Source organism: Anticarsia gemmatalis, chromosome 19 (assembly GCF_050436995.1).
Source record: "Anticarsia gemmatalis isolate Benzon Research Colony breed Stoneville strain chromosome 19, ilAntGemm2 primary, whole genome shotgun sequence".
In the NCBI taxonomy this organism is placed as follows: Eukaryota; Metazoa; Arthropoda; class Insecta; order Lepidoptera; family Erebidae; genus Anticarsia; species Anticarsia gemmatalis.
In genome coordinates, this window is record NC_134763.1 from 5,429,262 (window position 1) to 5,449,201 (window position 19,940).

General features: G+C 35.5%; 3 protein-coding genes across 7 annotated transcripts in view; 2 read left to right on the forward strand and 1 right to left on the reverse strand.

Annotated features, from left to right (window-relative positions):
• Nucleotides 1-8,106, forward strand: part of LOC142981330 (zinc transporter ZIP1-like) — a 39,809-nt gene extending 31,703 nt beyond the window's left edge. Inside the window, exons 2-5 of the mRNA XM_076127172.1 lie at nt 5,310-5,551; nt 5,714-5,892; nt 6,134-6,468; nt 6,704-8,106. Of these exons, the coding sequence (XP_075983287.1) occupies nt 5,310-5,551; nt 5,714-5,892; nt 6,134-6,468; nt 6,704-6,762 (815 nt within the window). The 3' untranslated portion in view covers nt 6,763-8,106. The remainder of the gene's footprint in view (nt 1-5,309; nt 5,552-5,713; nt 5,893-6,133; nt 6,469-6,703) is intronic.
• A 657-nt stretch (nt 8,107-8,763) lies between these two features.
• Nucleotides 8,764-12,236, forward strand: LOC142981299 (uncharacterized protein C14orf119). 4 transcript variants are annotated; one of them, XM_076127108.1, is made up of 3 exons: nt 8,764-8,901; nt 10,218-10,438; nt 10,793-12,236. In XM_076127108.1, the coding sequence occupies exons 2-3, from the start codon at nt 10,244-10,246 to the stop codon at nt 11,135-11,137; spliced, it is 540 nt and encodes a 179-aa protein (XP_075983223.1). In that variant the 5' UTR covers nt 8,764-8,901; nt 10,218-10,243; the 3' UTR covers nt 11,138-12,236. The 4 variants fall into 4 exon arrangements, with proteins under 4 accessions (XP_075983223.1, XP_075983222.1, XP_075983221.1 ...); XM_076127107.1 differs by having other exon boundaries at nt 8,895-9,034; XM_076127106.1 differs by lacking the exon at nt 8,764-8,901 and adding an exon at nt 9,544-9,722.
• A 229-nt stretch (nt 12,237-12,465) lies between these two features.
• Nucleotides 12,466-19,773, reverse strand: LOC142981296 (CLIP domain-containing serine protease HP8-like). Of its 2 annotated transcripts, XM_076127097.1 has the most exons (8): nt 19,580-19,773; nt 16,863-17,005; nt 16,091-16,352; nt 15,759-15,864; nt 14,352-14,539; nt 13,818-13,919; nt 13,652-13,699; nt 12,466-12,882 (listed from the first exon to the last, which is right to left on the reverse strand). In XM_076127097.1, the coding sequence occupies exons 1-8, from the start codon at nt 19,653-19,655 to the stop codon at nt 12,572-12,574; spliced, it is 1,236 nt and encodes a 411-aa protein (XP_075983212.1). In that variant the 5' UTR covers nt 19,656-19,773; the 3' UTR covers nt 12,466-12,571. The 2 variants fall into 2 exon arrangements, with proteins under 2 accessions (XP_075983212.1, XP_075983213.1); XM_076127098.1 differs by lacking the exon at nt 13,652-13,699 and having other exon boundaries at nt 19,580-19,769.
• Between the last annotated feature and the right edge of the window lie 167 nt (nt 19,774-19,940).

Here is a 19,940-nt window from a genome sequence, read left to right on the forward strand (position 1 = left end):
TCGTTGCAACATTTATTGATAACTAGCTGACCTGGCGAACTTCGTACCGCCTTAAATATGCAAAGTAAAGTGTCTATATTTCAATATTCTTAGAGATTTTCTTATTTTTTTTTCCGTAAGAACCTTCTCCTAATAATAACAAATACAACACAAAAAGAATTAGTAAAATCGGTCCAGCCATTCACGCGTGATGCCGTGATCGAGGAAAACGGGTTTCATTTTTATATAGATAATAGATGATATCTACTACATAGATGACATTTGTCCCGGTCACATACCAGAACTACTGTTTACCGTATCAAATTGTTCAATCAATGTTATGAAGAAAGTACTTAGAAAAATGCAAGGAAATTCTTATCGAGGACTACATAATATTATGGTAAAAATATCCTTAATCGCTCCTTGGATATATCGAAACCCTAAAATAGTTTACCAGCTCATCTCTAAACGATCGACTGATAAATTTATTCGTTTAAATTAGTTTAAAAACATACTATAAAAGCTCAAATCAAAATCAGATCTTTATGCCCAAACTTAACATAAAACTTTATCTTGAAAACAGATTTTCTTTTATGAAAACGCTACACGAATTTAGTAAAATGGAAAGCGCGCCTTAGAATGTAATGTAATATTTAATACGAATACGTGCTGAGGCAAAGTTATAGGTTATAATGGCCATAACAACGTTGGTTCAGTGCAAGCAACACCTATCAGGTTTGCTGCACACATATTCGGTTTGGCACGATCGTTTCGGCAATATACAGGGTGTCCCAAAACTCAACGATAATCCGAGACAGGATGAAAGGCCAAGTCATACCGGTTCTAGGAAAAATAAAAAAAAATTCTGTATCACTAGGTTCAGCAATAATAGACACTTTTCAAAAAAGTCGAAATTCCACACCCTTGGTCGCATTTTCAAGTCCTGTGATCACCAATGTCACAATTTCGCTGTGTTTTTTTCAATTTCATGATCTTCATTAAATATGCTATTAATCGTAAAACAAATTAATGCACAAAACATTGTTAATTTAATAAAAAAAGTTAAGTTTTAGTGACTCATGGTTCACAAAAATATCGTTAGTTAACTTTGACGCTTCATATTGAAAAAAAAAAGTACTACACTACCCTTGGCAAGTTATTTCAAAAGTTGGCGCATTTAACCAAGATTTTAAAATGGTGCAACACTTGCCACTTTTCTTGCCATTAAAAATGTTATTTTTATTTGAACGACGAGTGTCCCCGAAAATGGATCGGACGGAGTGGTACAATTGTATGGCCTCCTCGTTCCCCCGATCTAAATCCAGTAGATATTTTTTACTGGGAATGCATAAAAGAAAAAGTCTATTCGAAATCAATACAAAATCTATCAAAACTTCGCCAGAAAATTGACACAGCGTCAGAGGAAATAAATGCAAGGAATTTTGCTTGACTGGTGCAAAGGTCTTTTGTAAGGCGTTGCAGAGCCTGTATTCGTGCCAGAGGAAAACAATTCGGAAATACATTAGTTTAAGGAAAATAATTAAATAAGAACGATGGTTCGTTCATTCTTTTTTTTTAAATTATTTGTACCTATTATGTTTATTACATTAAATATTGGTTTTGCACTGACTCAATTACCTCTTTACTAAAAATAATTGCTTTCCTCTGGCACGAATACAGGCTCTGCAACGCCTTACAAAAGACCTTTGCACCAGTCAAGCAAAATTCCTTGCATTTATTTCTTCTGACGCTGTGTCAATTTTCTGGCGAAGTTTTGATAGATTTTGTATTGATTTCGAATAGACTTTTTCTTTTATGCATTCCCAGTAAAAAATATCTACTGGATTTAGATCGGGGGAACGAGGAGGCCATACAATTGTACCACTCCGTCCGATCCATTTTCGGGGACACTCGTCGTTCAAATAAAAATAACATTTTTAATGGCAAGAAAAGTGGCAAGTGTTGCACCATTTTGAAATCTTGATTAAATGCGCCAACTTTTGAAATAACTTGCCAAGGGTAGTGTAGTACATTTTTTTTTCAATATGAAGCGTCAAAGTTAACTAACGATATTTTTGTGAACCATGACTCACTAAAACTTAACTTTTTTTATTAAATTAACAATGTTTTGTGCATTAATTTATTTTACGATTAATAGCATATTTAATGAAGATCACGAAATTGAAAAAAACACAGCGAAATTGTGACATTGGTGATCACAGGACTTGAAAATGCGACCAAGGGTGTGGAATTTCGACTTTTTTGAAAAGTGTCTATTATTGCTAAACCTAGTGATACAGAATTTTTTTTTTATTTTTCCTAGAACCAGTATGACTTGGCCTTTCATCATGTCTCGGATTATCGTTGAGTTTTGGGACACCCTGTATATTAGGTCGGAGAAAAAGTCTTTTCAAAAAAATCTTTTCTCTGCACAAAAAAAACCGTGAACCGTGGACTCATTTGTGATTCTTGAAGCCAAAGAGATTTTATTACAAGTTCATACATACTATAATGAATGCGAAAAGACTTTTTCCCCGACCTAATATTTATCGAACAACAAAACCGACTCAACTCATTTGTTTGTCTAATGCCCATCGGGTTCGTCTACACATATTCGGTTTTGTCGCTCTTCTAAGTCGATTTATGCCGAACCGAATAAGTGTGTAGCAAGCCTAGCGAGTTTATGTAAACTATAGACACATTTCATATGATACATGCGTTATACAATGTTCTTGCAAAATGCAGTTATCGTCTCCACACCGCAGAATATGTACAAAGATTCTGCAACGCTATAATTTATAACGCACACATTTCGGACATTTGCTGCTGTCGAAATATTTTACATGAAAGTTTATTGTTTTAACAAAGATACGAGAAAACTGACTATTATCTATATATTTTCGCTCTTCTTTGTAGAATAGAAGGTATAAATTACGTAAAAATGCGTCAATTTAAAGCCTTCCATAAATATCAATTTAGTGATGTGCCATTAAACTTAAGTACGACGAGAAATCAATTCTACACAAAGCATAAAATATTACCAGGATTAAAAGGTTATTCCCTTAAATATAATCTCCTCAACTAAATTAATGTATTTTACAAAAACATAAGCTCACAATCTGTCCTATTTTATGTAAGTTAAATCGCTCAGCAAAATTTTAATTCGAAGAGTCTGATCGATCGGTAACGGAGGCCGCGCAACAAATTAACCGCGTTAGTTAAAATTAAACTGTTATGCAGCATGTCAAATTTACTCATTACGAGCCGGGTTAATGTAGTCATTTGTTGTAATTACATTTAATCACGTACTGCGGCCAGGTGCTTGCAATTTTGCATGACTTATCATCAATAATTTCAACACTTAATCTAATAAGCAACGTAACTTTTAAAGCCTCGTGGCCTATGCAACATACTACTGCAACTTAATAATATTAGTTAGGTGCTAGTATTTTACTATAAACGGTTTTTTTAACCCGTTACCTTCCCACTGCTGAGCAAAGGTCTCTCGAACGATGGAGGAATCAGATATTGAGTCCCACCCGGCCAAGTGCGGGTTGGGGACTTTGCCCTCAAGAAGCATTCAGTATTTTGCATTCAAAGTTTCACCAAGATTTTTTCAGTCACCGTTGGATAGATAAAACAAGTAGATAAAACTGATAACTAACTTATTAACTGAATAAATATTCTAATGAAGTCTTCAATATACTTGTATCATTTATCGCTATTAAATTAAATGTGCTGCATTTCATTTGCTCTATATTTGACTGGAACGAATGAAGAAAACGCAATTTGTATTACTTACCACAATTTCACGTGACTATATAATATTTACTATATTTTATGTGTAAATAATTTATATAAAACAATATTTTCTTGCAACAAAAATAACCTTGTGTGATAACTTAAGAAAAAGGAAAAAGAGCATTGATAATTTTTTGTATACAAAGGGATTTATACCCTTTTTTTTTTAAATACCACCTACTTTTTTTTTAAATATGACGAGATACAATTTATTGATTCTAATTAAGCAGACGAAGTTGGCAGGAATCATTGACCTACCCTTGTGGGAAAATTCGTAGTTTTGTGTATGTATGTAAAAATATAACTACAGCAGAATATATTGGTTCACTTCATGTCCTTGTAGCTGTAACAAGTACAGACTACATTGTATACTTAAGTACTGAGCTTAATTTCAGTACTGGGAAACAAGTACATTCAGGTTTACAGTTCGTGCGAGACGAATACGAGTACAAGCAAATCGAGGATTCAAAACAATGGTCTGAAACAACAGTACATTTAATCTAATTACGTGTTTAAATGGATAATTTTATAACACAACCTTTGTTTACTTGAATACAAAGACTAAATAAATTTTGTAACACGAAGACGGAGTCACGAAAAGGACATCAACCGAATTATTTATTCAGGTTCTTGCACGTAACTAGTTAATGAGAACATTTTACTACTGTAAAGAGAATACAGTTTCTGTTAAGCGCTATGTATCTAGAATTAACTCTCTATGCCTATCTATCATCGTACTAATATTTTGCAACGATAATTGCGTTTAAAAGATAACGATTGCAAATATTATGCAATGTGGAAGGCAGGCACTTCAAAGTTCAACTTTTGGACTAAACTGCACACCGAGTTCTGAATCAATATTTTCATTAAGATCCAACATTTGGAAAGCTATCTATGAGATATTATTCCCACACTCATTATGAGATTATGGGAAAAGCGTCTCCGCAATAAAATTAAGCCACATACTAAAGATATAGAATTAGGCAGACTATCTTCGTGCTGTTGTTATATAACTTAGATATTTGATAATAATGTAGCATAATTTACTGTGATTAGTACGTTAGATGTTCGAGAAACACCAATTAACTATGTAAAGTAAAACCCCGGACTAAGTTTAAATCGTTTTTCGTAATATTTAATGATGTGTGTAAAATTTATTGTAGCGTTAGTTCCATTTAATTAACTACTGAAAATAAATTGAATCGTAATCGAATTATTTAGTTTTATTCTACTACTTTAGCAGCTTAGTCAGCTTTAATTTTCTGTGCGTTTATTTAGATCATTCATAGCATTTTCCGTTTTTTCATCTTAATTTGGTTAGGCTAGGCAACTGGAATATTGTAAAGAAAAGAGCTTTCTCTGAATTGAGGGTGTATGGGTCCCGACTATGAAAATTACCTGGTATCACGATTTCCGCATGATATCCATGCAGCACCAGACATTTTAAATATTAAGTTCCTCCCCTAAAATTTTAAAACCTGGGACCTAAAGTTTCACAAATACTAAAACTATATAATCACCTTTTCCAGGTATTGGAACTATGAGGGAGTTCGAGTTCTCCATAACTCCTCTGCTGACATGCTGCGGTTTCTTCATCATGTACCTGGTTGAGGAGTTGGTGCACATGTACATTCACCACAGGGAGCGCAAGAACGGCCAGGCCGCGCCGCTAGTGAGGAACCTCAGTGTGAGGCAGAGCCGCGGCGGGGTCGTCGCCAACGGAGAGAAGAGTGTTACTAACTCTACTGCTGATTTAGTAGAGCCAAAAAAGGTAATGTTATATTTTCAAATAAGTTATAATGGTCAGTCTGCCTGTCTTGCAGTCCTAACGTATGATTGGACTAGTTTTGTCTAGATAAAAGATGATAAATTAATAAGTCAAATTTGTTGTCTTTTTTCGAATTTACTTCAGGTAATTTGTTTGTTTTTCTAGGACCCTGAAAACAACCACACCCACAATGGACACTCGCACCACCACAGCCACATGCCCATGAACGTAGGTGATGACGTCACTTCTGCTCTCAGAGGACTGCTCATCGTACTTGCTCTTTCCATCCACGAGCTGTTCGAAGGATTAGCTGTCGGTTTGGAATCTAGCACTTCTCATGTCTGGTAAGTTTAATTTTACAAAAATGCTATTTTATACTGCTAGCGCCATCTGTTGTTGAGTAGCTATAGTGCTACAGATGAGAGCATAGCAGTCTTAGTAGTACTCTTAGAATAACTAGATGGCGCTAGCATTTAGATTAAAGAGTAAAGCGCCATCTAGTTTCTAAATATTTACATAATAGTTTGACGCGCGGAATATTCAAACTTTTCTTTACTTACTGATTCTTATTTTTTTATTTTCTAGGTACATGTTGGGAGCTATTTCTGCTCACAAGCTTGTAATTGCCTTCTGTATCGGAGTGGAGCTGATCGCTACCCGCACGAAGACTAAGCTTACAATCATTTACATCACCACCTTCGCCATTGTGTCACCTTTGGGTATTGGTATTGGTCTCCTTCTGGTCGGTGGTCAAGGTGCTGCAGCTGCTGGTCTGCCGTCTGTGGTGCTTCAAGGTCTTGCCTCCGGTACTCTGCTGTACGTCATCTTCTTCGAGATTTGGAAGGGTGACAGAACAGGCATCCTTCAGTACATTGCATCTGTAGTCGGATTCTTCATCATGTTCGGTCTACAGTTGTTGAGTAAGTATATTAAGTTTTAAAGTTAAATAACCTAAAAATTAGAATCTTTGATGGACTAGTAATTCAGCAAAAAATCTGAAAGTATCTAATTAATTAAAATGATAAGACTGCGCATAATAATATGCCCTGCTGCCAATAAGAAATAGATACACTAATAATGCTATGATAGGTAATTTACTATATTTAATAACCCCCCTATAAATAGTAATCTAATTTTCGTTATTTCTATTTACAGCTGGCCATTCACACAGCCACTCTCACGACCACGACCACGGCCATTCACATAACAAGTAAATAGACTGATGAATCAGACTAAAACAATTTTATTCTACCACATCCTCAAGAGTCAAGAATTTACGATGTGCATGACGCCTACAACATACGTGTGTTGACCTAATGACGTTCTAAGTTTTGTGATAAAAAATAGTTAAGATTTAAATACTTAAATTACGTATGTATTATATTTATATTAAGTAAATAAAAGACATTTTCGTAAGAAAGAGATGCAGGTTAGAGGGGTGTTATTGATTTTGGATACTCGCGCTTCCTAAAATGTTGCCATTAGTTAGCATTACGGTTTCCGTGTACCTACTTACTTTAAAAATATTATAATGTTACCGGCTATTATTTAAAAGAAAGCGAGCATCTAAAATAAAATACAATCTAGTCATCAACTTATAATACGTTTTGCTTCAATACCTACTACCGATAAAATAAATGTCATGGTGTTTATTTCTTAGATTTTCTACTTTTTTTGTAATTAAAATGTAGACATTTTTTCCTAATTCAAAGTCACATCTAGCCTGCATTTCGGCTAGATTAAGCAATAGCTACTAGATACTACTACTGCTGGGTTTGATCAAAGGTTACTAGCGACGTAAAAGTAATAAGTCCCTTATTGCTTGAAATACTACTAGGTTACCTTACAAAACTTTTTTTATCGATAAATCCAATAGATTGATGACACTCATTTCGAGTTTTCAGAAAGTTTATTGTGCAGTTTTCTACGTCACTGATCTATAATTTAATTACAAAATTGAGTAATGAAGGAGCGTTTCACGGTAACTTGAAGAAGTACAAGAACAATAACAGAATGTACTTAATTACCTTCTTGGGTACATGACAAAAATTAGAATGTATTTATGCCCCGCTTAATGTAATTTGTTCTTAATGTAATTTTGGGACTCTTGTCTGTCTGTGATATCGAGAAGCAGAAGAAATCAGATGCAATGGATAGCCATACAATTAATTGTATATATTTAAGTAATAGATAAATTATAATTAAGTGATTAATGTTATTGAAGTACAAACTTCCTTGTTATGCAGAGGCAGTTATCCTCACGACACACTCCTGCAAATCTTTATCATAAAATGGGGATTTTATTTTTAAGTTTTATTATTTATGTAAATTATGATTCACTTGTATATCCAGTTGATACCACGTGAGCTTAGCTAAAAGGCTTGCCTTTAATAAGCCCACCAACTTAAATATACCTACTGTAAATGCACATAATTTAAGCTATAACGAAGATACATGAATTGAAATGTGTAGGTATAAGCTTTTTAATGCATGTATTTTCGTACATTACGACCACTTTTTTATACTGTTTTTAAAATAAAACCTACTTATGCAATTTATACATATTTTTTTTATCCCTGTCTACTAAATGTTCTCGCCTTGCTTCTTTTCAAGTAGGTACCAAAAGTCTGCAAAGCCTTCAGCCTGTAGTAAGTAAGTAGGTACCTACCTAGGTACTTGAAGTTCGTGATTACACAGTAATACCATAAAACATGAATGTTCTACAATTTGCTTAGATTCACACCTGTTACCTATTTCAAACAAATAAGTCTATAACTAGTCGAAAGGATTACTTATTCACTAACATAAAAAATAAAATACAATTTGGTCTATCAAAATTGGTTTTATTAACGAAATTGGATGGTTAACTATCCGCTAGAGGTGCTGTTCGAGTTTTCATACATTTTTTTGTCTACAGTGTCTGCGAGAGACTATAGTTGCCAACTCATGGTAGAGCTACTGAGCTTGTTCGGTAGATCAGGATGGCTTGAATTAATAACTCACATTACAATTACCTTCTTAGGTCTACACTCAGCACTCAGCTGATAGAGACTGTTAAACTTTCATGATTTTGGGAAACAATAAACAAAGCTATGCTAATGAGATATTGACTCTAATAGCAGCAACCTTGAATTAATCTAGATTGGTACGCATTTATGCAGGTACATAACATCAATACGAGTATATGACGCATTCCCTTTGTGTAAAAGGTGCGGTCGAGTGACCATGCAACCATCATTGTATGGTTATTTTTACGGGAATGGCCAGAGGCACAGTAAGATGATATAAGTACATTTGTGTCAGTATTCTAGGGTGAATGCGGAACTAGGTCGGCTTTGCGTGCGGTCCGTAAAGTACGTTTAACACTTATTCAATATCTACTTTAGTTTATGTGAATTAGTAGGTATATCCTGTCGATTTAATTTGGTGAGGGATACATTTCAATGCATTAAGTGGTGTGAGTCCGGGCGATAAGTAAGCAGGAAGGTAAGTAAGTAGGTAGGTACATAATTTATATTAAGAAAAAAACAAAAAAAAATCTCTTTTTTCTGTATAATTCCTACGTTGGCACTTACATAACTTTTAAAAAGATAAGTCTAGCCACTCTGAATACGCGCTTGAACATAATTATTTTAGTTGCGAAAACGCATAGACAGAATGCACATATTTATAGTGGCTGACAATTTTCAAAAAAAAAAATCTCGCGCGCCTTAACGCCTTATCTGTATAGTTTTTAGTTTTTCATAGAGATTTTTAATCATAATGCCTATACCTAAATATGATTTTATCTATACCACGAGCTAACATGCCAAAGTATTAGTCATCACTTCTATTTAATTTACTCTAATCAGTAATTACTAACAAATTCAAACGTTATCAGTTTTGTTCGTCCTCCATTTTTAGCTATTGTCATACCAGTTCTTCGAAGCCATCACTGCTGTCTCTCTTACACTCGCGACAAATCCCCTTAAGATGATTTTCTGTCTCGGAATCGTCAAGGTCAAGTGAAACAACATTTTTTGACACATTACTGTGGTTGTCTGTTTCGCTAGTCTCTGTCAAATTATTAGTTTGTGAAAAACAATACAAACTTATCGAAAAAGTTAACTGAAAGCTATTAATCAAAATAAAAGCGACTCTGTGTTAAATCTGTGTTGTGGTTTCTCCAAAACAGGTAAATAGCCAAGCTTAAGTAAGTAGAAACAAAACACGTCTGCATATTAATTTCCTTACGTAAATCATCGTTCTCATAAATGTAAATTAATTGATAGAAAGTGAAATGTCGCGTATGATATAACAGGTTGAAAGGTGAAAATATGTTATGTGGCCTTGTGGGGTACGAGTCAGTTGCATTCGTGTAGGCGCTAATAGAAAGTGTACAGCTTAGCAAGCATTCTGCGATACTGTTTACAGTTTTTGTCGAAATCTATTGTTGTTACAATTTTCTAATATTATAGTGCAGTTGCGATGGCTTTGTTGCTCAGTTCTACCGTTTGTTTATCTGTGATGCCAGAAAGTAAGTCTAGAAAAGATTTCTTTTGGTTAGAATGTCCCAACTTAAGTTTTTTGGCATATTTGTCTAAGTTTTGATGTGATAGTGTTAATACTGCAGGTTTTATTACCAAACCTGTGTTCCATTATTGTTTTAAAAGTGATAACTGTGTCTCAGGTGAGCATCGGCCACTAGCCCGCAGGATGTCAGCCCCCGGATTGACCTCTGAAGCACAGTTGCGGTACATGCTGCAGTGGTTTGAAGAGTTCAGTGAACTGCAGAGAGAAGACTTCCTGCCTGTGCTGGCTGCAGCCCGAGGAGATAAGCCTGACCAGCTGGCCGCTTCGCTGGCAAGCATCTCCTGTCATGACAAACCAGTTAGCTTATTCCAGTGCAGGGTAAGTAATCTTTTGTATATATTTCTAGGTTTATTTATTAGTGCACAAGTAGGTTACAAGGTAAATTGGTAATTGGTTTATTGCTCTTGAAATGCTTGTACATTTGTAGGCTAAAAGTGTCATAATGATGTTAACATCCATGTCAGTATTTTTGATTTGTTTTTAAATAGTTAATTTTCATGTGGTTTTGGATGTCTTAAGGTGTGTCCTAAACTATGGACTTCATATTAATCTACCTGTATTGTTATATACCTGACCATGTTTGTTTAATGTGTAGAATACATTATGTAGTTTTCCTGTGAGGAAAAATCTTGTTTTTACCTTAATAATAACTAGTTATTCTAATATTTCCAGATAAAACTATTCAATGAGTGGTTTCCTACCTGGGCTGAGGATGAACAGGAAAGGCTAATCAAAGGAGTCTCAGAAGCAGACTCCGAATTTGGCACTAAGCTCCAGGACTTTATGATCAACGGGCCTCAGGTGAATGGTGACCAGTTTGGTATTGTGGAACCCAAGCCTGCTAGCGAACAGAACGGCACCAACGAACCCCATTCTCCCACTGAAGAAGAACAAAAGCCTGAAGAAGTCGAACCTTTTACTAATGGAGAAAACAGTGAACCTGCAGCCCAAGAAGATGCTGAAGAAACCCCTGTTGTTTCAGAAAACATTCCCGTTGAAATTGCAGCTGTGTCTTAATCGGTAAGATTTTTCTACTAAGTTAAAGTATTACTATATTTCTTTTTTTACTTTATGTATTTTAATTTATTATTTACATCAAGAATCTGTCTTGCCTTCATTTTCTTGTGAACTAATCTATTTATCTCAAACTATATTAGGTGTTGTGGGAACCAATTTTTACATATTTCAAATATATAGTGTTGTAAACATTCCATTGATGTCATTCCATGTTTATGAAATTGTGTATCTAAATTTTTTTATATTAAATGTAAGGGAAATGTAACTGCTGCTTATTATATATGTAAACCTATGCTTGTACTGAAAATTGTCACAAATATCTCCTCTGAATCTCAAATTATTTAAAGCTACTATATGCATATTTAATGCTTTATATTTTTCTATCTTGATTTTCATATTTTTATAATTAAGCAACATATACAAGTTTAACAAGTAAGATATTTGTTACTGGGTGTCATAATGAAAACTGGAACTTAGTATTAATATACACATTTTAGTTATTTATCATTTACATAAAGATTTATGGAAGTTTTTTTGTATTTAAAAAAAAATCACTGTAGATGAGATGGCAGGGTATAGTGTAAACATCTTTGACTGTTCTTAGATCCAGTCTGACCTGTCCTGCATCTGTCTACATCGGGTTTTTACATGTTAGCTAGTAAGTGCTGCTATTTGCATATTCATTCGACTTGATATTTATTACATAACTAGTATTAACGGGCGGTCGTGAGACGCGGTAGTGTGAATTATAATGGAACTTTTTGTACCACCCAATTTTAACATTCTAGCAAAATTTTTCAAACGCCAAATATTAAAGAAAGATCTTGGAGTAATCTTAGGTCTGTATCTTGGGAGAAAGGATGAAGTACAAACATAATAATATGTGCCAAGATTTAATGAGTAGGTATATTTCATTTTTTATGAAATACATATTATTCCTATGTTCACAAAAAGTAATATATTTCTGTAGTTTGTATTCTTTTATGGTCTGTGAGTGATAGTAAGGTGCTGGCGGAGGGTTCGTTGTGTGACTAGACGGAGGCCATTATAGATCTAATTATAAATTATTTACATAATACAATTTTTATTATAATTGTAACATTGTTTTATTTACTCATTCATGTTGGGCGTCAACAAATATTATTAAGCAATATACAACTTACAGCTACCTACACAACATAGGGCAAGAACGTAGGTATCTATTTATATACTGTCACGAACCATGGCACTTACAAGTGACTACAACTTACTATAAAAAAGTATCCACCATTTTATACATCACGTAAATATAACATGAAGTTACAAATACACAGGCATTTAAAGATATGTCAACTATAAAATGTTTATTTTAACAACATGATGCCTATTTAAAAGTCGTAATAAAAGAAAATAATCTTATGAGTCTTCAGTCAAAAACAAGGTAAGTAGTTGCACTTAGGGGTGCATTTTAGATAGTATCCAGTCGATATAGGATCCTACGCGCGTGTAGACTCCGGGCCAGCCTTGTGTGCCGCAGGGCGAAGGGCCGTAGGAGACGACGCCGACGACCATCCAGTTGTTGGCAGCGGGCGCTTGCCACATGAGTGCGCCGCCGGAGTCCCCGCGACAGGAGTCCTGTCCTGAAACGCCTCCTGCGCACAGCTGAGTGCTGACTATCTCCCTACTCACTCGCTCGTAAACGCTTGCGCATTTCTCGTTATCTACAACCGGCACTCGCACTTTCATTTTGACGTCGGATTCCGTTCCTGTGGTAAGTAAGTTTGTTAGAAATGTTTCTTAAAGGAAATGTATGATTTAGTCATTCAGGCTATATTTAAGCAGCTGCAAGCAAAGGATTAACATTTGCACATTTAATTAATAGGTAAAACGAAGATACATTTTGCGTTACCTATAACGTTAATCTCCGCGGCAGTAATGCCTTGAATAGATAACACATAACTGTTTAAAAAGGTTATCCCTGAAGTAACCACAATTTCTAACGCTCGATTAACTGAAGCTGAATTCTAATTTCCTCATGGTACTCAAAGTTTTCAATAAGATTTACCAAACCTTCTTAACATGAAATATCTTTACATAAGTACAAATATACCAAAATTATATGAATTTTCCAAACATGTTGATTACTGAAATGAATTTTGAAAATGAAAGATTGTCGTGTGTGTGATTCTAATGTAAACGCTATCACAGTAGGCTTATTTATTTCAGCTGTCCTAATTGGTTCATTAGAACCAGTTACACTTATTAGACTTTATTCAGAAGGAGCAAGTTTGCCGCTTTTGGACAAGGTTTTAGTGGTAGAAGCAGCCCACGAAACCACAAACACAAGATAAATCGCTTCAAGTCCCAGTTATATAAAAAAAATAGTGCACCCATAAACCAATCGTGTTGAATTAGGTACACCTACACCTGCGATAAAATAAATGGTTAAATACTTTTTACTATGCCTTAAAAGCAGGGTGGGATGAAAGCTATCAATGCAAGTATGCAAGAATGCAACTAATAATGATGGCGCACCTGCGAAACCGGGCCGATTATTCTGCATTGTGCTGGTACCGGACTCCTCTGAAAGCAACGGTTGTTAGCCAAACTACTAGATGAGGTGCTCATGGTCTACTGTGCTCTGTTTATTGTTAGTTAGTGCCTTTTCTGATGTGTAACTATTGAGTCCGAAGGTACTTACGCGTCTCAGTCTTGCCCCACCCTGCTACTTCCATGGTCATACCTTCATATGAACTTCGTCGCAATTCGCTGGTCAGAGGTAGGCAGATGGGTTTAGCGAAATCTGCAATGTTACGTAATAGCTTATTATACATTGTTCTTTATTCGTTCACAAATCGTACTTTTAGGTATCATCATACGTATAGAGGTAGGAGGTAGCTACAGCTTCGAATATGGAGAAGAATCCAGTAACTCCCAAGCACTCAATTGGTCTTTTTTGTCTGTGCAACGTTGTTCAAATCTGGGCCAATATTACCATTTTCATCATGCGTGTTCTCTATCAGTATATGGACAAATTTTAATCCAGTCCAGTTCATCGTTGACTCCGCCCGCGACCAGTGGTAGAGGTAGGTCAAATCATAAAAGTCTCGCAAAGAAGCAATGCACTGTAGGTTTGATTCCGTGACTATTAGCGTGAGAAGCCCATACTCATACAGACTACTGGGCATAATCACTATTCATTTCTAACGCTTTGTAATAATGTACAATAGTTTACCATGGAATTCAGCACTATGAGAGAGCCTCAGCAGGGCGATATCATTGTGTTGGTTGGTTTCATAGGGGTCGTAGCGTTCGTGGGCTATGATCTGTTCCACCGGGATGTCCTGCACGGGCCTGCTGCAGTCCTCGCCGGAGCAGTCCACCTCGCTCGACGTGTTATATTCGCCGAGACGGACTTGTGTCCTGGAATCAAAGGCATTATTATGTGCTAGGATTTTAGGCACGCTATGTCGACGCGAAGACAGAATTCAAGATTTGCAAGAACTGAAACGTGCAGATTCTACTGTCTGATGATGTTTATCTTCTTTAGTACTGGATGGTATGGATTACATTTTTCCCGAGCCCAGTAATAGGTAGGTAAGTAGGTATATAAAAGGTACGTGAACAGTAATAATTGGTTTGCGGGTAAGACAATCAGGATACGTAATATTTCTTTTCTATTATGATGATTGATGAAAGTCACATAAGTAATTAAAATTATTTGTCAATTAACCAGCCTTTTAGGGCAGGAATTTCAGGTTGCTGATCCCATCACGACGTAAGTGCATTTACTTAGGTACCTACTGATAAAAATAACTAGGTACTACGAGAAGTACTAGCCAAGAATGTAGTAAGTACCTACAGATAAAGGGATCGAGGAATAACATGAACAACATAACAATCGTTACGAAGTTTCCTGAACTTCGCTATTGAATCATCGCCTAACGCATGCATGTAGGTATTCCCCTATTAGTTAAATGAATGGGTCAGTTACTAGTACATAAGTAATGACTAGTTATTCGACATGGCGCTCGAGTTCTTTACGTCACTAGCTGTAATATAATATGTATATGTTTCACTATCTATGTTTACGTAAACATTGAACTGTGTGTCTAGATTGTTGCAGGAAATTTTGCAGAGACGCCACAGATTATTAGGTACTTAGGTAGTAATATAGAGTTAGTCAATGAAATAAATAAACATTATGCAATCCCTTCACAGCTTTAAACAATGAGTGATCGCCAATTTATGTGTAATTGTCGTGTATGTAAGGAAACATGCCTTCAGTCAGGTTTAGTCAGCAATAGAACGAGGTTGCGGTTTATAGTTACGAAGAAAAATCGTCATGTAGGCAAACTATGTAGTACATAGAAAGCATTAAGTAAATAGTCAATTAGTAGACACCTACTACGTGAATTAACGGACCCGTGACCACAAAAATATCGATCAATTCTACAATTAATATAAGAGTAAATGCTAGAAATCAGATAACGACTGAGTATAACGCTGTGTGGGATCAGTAATATAAGGATTTCGGAAAATGCAAAAGCATTTTACCTGAAAATATTTAGCACGTCATGCTATCGAGATAATTTTACAGTCGTAAATTTTAGACAAGTCTGAAGTGAATTGTATCACTTACAATCTCCAGTCGCGCGGCAAGTCTGATCCCTTGACACAGTGAGCAGCGGTCAGGACATAACGAGACGATATCAGCACCCCTCCGCAATAGAATCCCCAGCCAACAGCTGGAAAAAAAATACCACGTGTGTACTTAAATAACAAAATAAAAGTTTCTATTTTTTGTAATCCATGTGCAACTTTCTTGATAAGATATCTGATGAAACTAAAATTACAACTCCATAGTCTGAAACACGTTTTTGACGGTTTCAAGATAATAAATACTTTCGTCAATAATCCGGGCAACAAGGACCTTTTATGGTAAACCTCTCATATCTCTCATCTTATACTCACGTTTGTCGTATCTGAGCAGTGCCATCCAGGGATGTTCATCAATATCAGCCTGCTGCCCGCCTACTATTCTGTCATTGTTCTGGATACCGCAAATTCGTTCGTTTGGGAGAAGACTCATCGCCGAAGGCTCTCTGGCTGATGATGCTCCTCCTACTGCAGGCTCCCTCGGCGATGGCGCCCTGGTAGGAGGGTCTCTAGGAGACCTCGACTCCACATTCGACGGATTATATTGGTTTACTAAGAACTCCGGAGGACAGCATATCTGAAAAAGCAATTCAACACATACTTAATTAAAATAACGAGTACATATATTTCAACTATGTGCATTAGTATTGGAAAGTATACCTACATTCTGGTACGCAGAACTCATATATAATTCCCATAATTGCATTCCGTTATTAGACCCGCATTTACCAAACATAAATTTGCAGAATGCTGGTGGCGTGAATTTCGCCTATGGATGTAGAAAATTTGACATAGTGTTATTTTGCTCTAGTTTTACTACTAACATATTACAACAAGTGCTCTTTTTGAACCTACTATTTCATCCATATTTTTTCATGATCCTAAGATAGATTTTTGGGATCAATACATAGAATAATTCGCCTTTCAATTAAACACTTTTGACTTGGTGTGAGCTTCGGTGCTGTGCAGTTTCAGGAACTGCTCTGACGAATTAACTACTGAATATCTAAATATGAACTGAGTAGGTATAAGTATCTACAAAGTTTGGGACCCTGTATTAAGTAATTTAGTAGAATTATAATAGTACCATAGGCACGTCGACGCCTTGAAAGCCACAGTGCAGGCTACGCAGGAGTAGAGTGAGTTGTGGCGTGTTCCCTCGTTCAAGTTGCGCGTACAGTCCCGCGCACTCGTTCAGCGCTATGCAGTTAGCCCCTCCATTACACCGCTCTGAAATACAATACATAACATGCTGAATTTAACCCCTGACATATCGGTACATATAAATAGTTTTGACTGATTTGGTTATAGTTTTATATGTTCCTGTCTGCCTCAAAAATGATTGAGTGGTGTCGATAATTACTGACTTCCTTGCATAAAAATAATAGTCATTGACTATTTTTTCGTTGGCAACTGTTTAACTGTTGCCTATAATGGACTCTTACTGGCAAGCCAACAACTTAGATACATGGGATATTTTACTAAGCGCAGATTTTTCTTACGTCAGTCTAGCTGCTAATTCTTTTTTTTTACCCGTGATTGTCCCACTGCTGGGCATCAGTCTCCTCCTTAACGAGGGTGGGGTTAGGTCTTGAGTCGACCACGCTTGTCAAGTGCGGGTAGGGGACTTTGTTGAATTCTATCAACGATGCATGAAAAAATATGATCTCTGGTAAGTAAAACAAAAAACTTAAGCACATCTTGAGACGTCATGCAATCCAGACGTAAGACTAGGGTTCTAAGGGACTAAGGTTTAGATATTTAAAGATTTGTATTTGCTCCGTCCAGGGAAAACTCACTGAACGAAGAACTTAAGCAATCCTTTAAGAAAGTTAACTCCTACGTTACGTAGGTACTAAGCTTTCTAGCTGTCTAAGAAACTCCGCATACAAAGAAATATGATTTATTAATCTTTTTCTACGCTGTAGGTAACTATAGCTATGTTACGATCTTATAGACAAGCAACCCTTAATTTGGATTGCAATAAGTAGGTACCTTTTTATTTTTTCAAAAAATCTTGCACCGCTCTAAAGTCAACGATATCACACCAACATATAACCTACGTATATTCCGACGAAATTATCACGGTTTTCCCCAACGATCACAATATAACATATAAATGACGAAACGGAACTGCATCCTAATTAATGGTATATCATGATAACCTTATCCTTGTGATCATTCTTGCTATTAGGTTCATATGTAGGTACGTAATTTTACAGACAACCGATAGAAAGACCATAGCAAAATACTTCATAATTACATATATTTTTATTAAATCATGAATTCTTGGATTAATTTAATACTGCGCACAGAATTTCGTTTGATTGTAAATTATCTAGTTTAAGTTTCATAGTACCTACTACATAATATATACATACGCTTCTGATGTTCAGCCAAAATGTTGTAAATCCCAATAAGTGTAATCTCGATTCTACTATTTAATTGGACATAGCACGTGTTGTTTCTAAATTATCTAAAATTGATGATGATGTAATGCATCTGTTATATGCAGAGGAAAACTATGATAAATAGTTTTGTTTCTGAATAATTGACCTTTGCGACTTAAGGGAATTAGGACATTTGCCTTTCATTCTGTCAGCATGAATTTGCCTCTATATTTTTCACTTTTCCTGATACAAAACTTACTGACACTAAAATGTATACAATCATATTGATCTACGTCGCTTTAAAGCTTCACTAAATTTTTGAAAACACCAATTTGTTTGTATGATCTTTGATATGCGTGAATTCTATTGATGTTGTTTCCACGTGCCGATATCCAAAATATTTTTTTTCTAGAATCTATCATCTTCAAAACAAGTTTTTGATTGATTTCGTTTAATCGTCAATTAATACAATCTGTGGTAACGATGCTCACCAAATTGCATTACAAAAAACCGGATTGTGGTTCTTTGAGATATTAGTCATATCCAAAACAAGTGCTCGGTGTGTTCATCTTCATCAAATTGTTTTATAATAATGTACAGTATCAAACTGTATATTGGCATGATGTGATGATACCGTTAAGCAATTTGTCCACGTCTGGACAGAATCAATGATCGTTAATGAAAGATTTGACTGTGCCTAATCATAGTGTCGGTGGGTTTCTTTCATCGCAGCTATGTAATTATATTTTATTATGTACAACACACTAGTACAAGACTAGAAGTCTGTATGTATACAGTGCTTCTTCTAATAGTGACATCATTAGAAAATCTGTTTATACACATATTTTATCATAGATGGTAATTAAAATACAGTTAGAACACAAGAATACGGTTAAAACTCTATTATGAATACGATATCTAAATGTTTTAAATTCAAAGCTTGTTATTGAGAAGCCGAATAGATATTTATTTGTATTTTTTGTTGAATAAAACAAACAAATAAGTCGTTTATGATTTTCAATGCGACCTTTGGCAACTGGAATCATAAGCCGTATCCATAGTTCGATAAGGAATCTTATAATTTACAAGTATATCTTAAGGACACTACACGTTCGTGTTTTTTTGCTTGTATTTAAACAATACTAAAAAGTGAACACAAAAAAACTTTGTCACTGCCGCCTTAGTAGGTATGTGAATACGCGCTCGTGACAATTAATAAATAATTAAAATAACTTTGAGACGGTGTTAATATCTTAATATACATACAAATGTACTCCATAGCCCGCACAGATGAGTAAACGTTTCCTACATCACAGATTACGGAGGTTAACTTATGCACTAAGGTCACTAGACTTAAAAACATATTTTTTTCTTCACTTGATTGTTTTTAAAAGTTATTACAAACAATACTTACGTCCCCCAGCGTTAGATAACGTGACCACTAAGACACAGGCGATGACAACCGCTTTTTCACAGAGGCTCTTCATCATATGGCACTAATATTTATACATGAAACATCGGAATAAAACAAGTCTGTCAACAATATTGTGGTCGAGAGGACGGTCGGTGCGAGACTGATAGTTCATTTAACCGGCCCTGACTGCCCGCCACACAACATTAAGGTTATCAACAATAAATATTTTTTGAAAATGCGAATAGTTATGATCGTGTGTCGGAGATGATGACGCGCGTTTTAATTATAATAGACCCGTCTCTCGTTTGGATTTTCCTTATAAGAAATGCCGAATCTATTTGAGTATTTATGACCATAATAC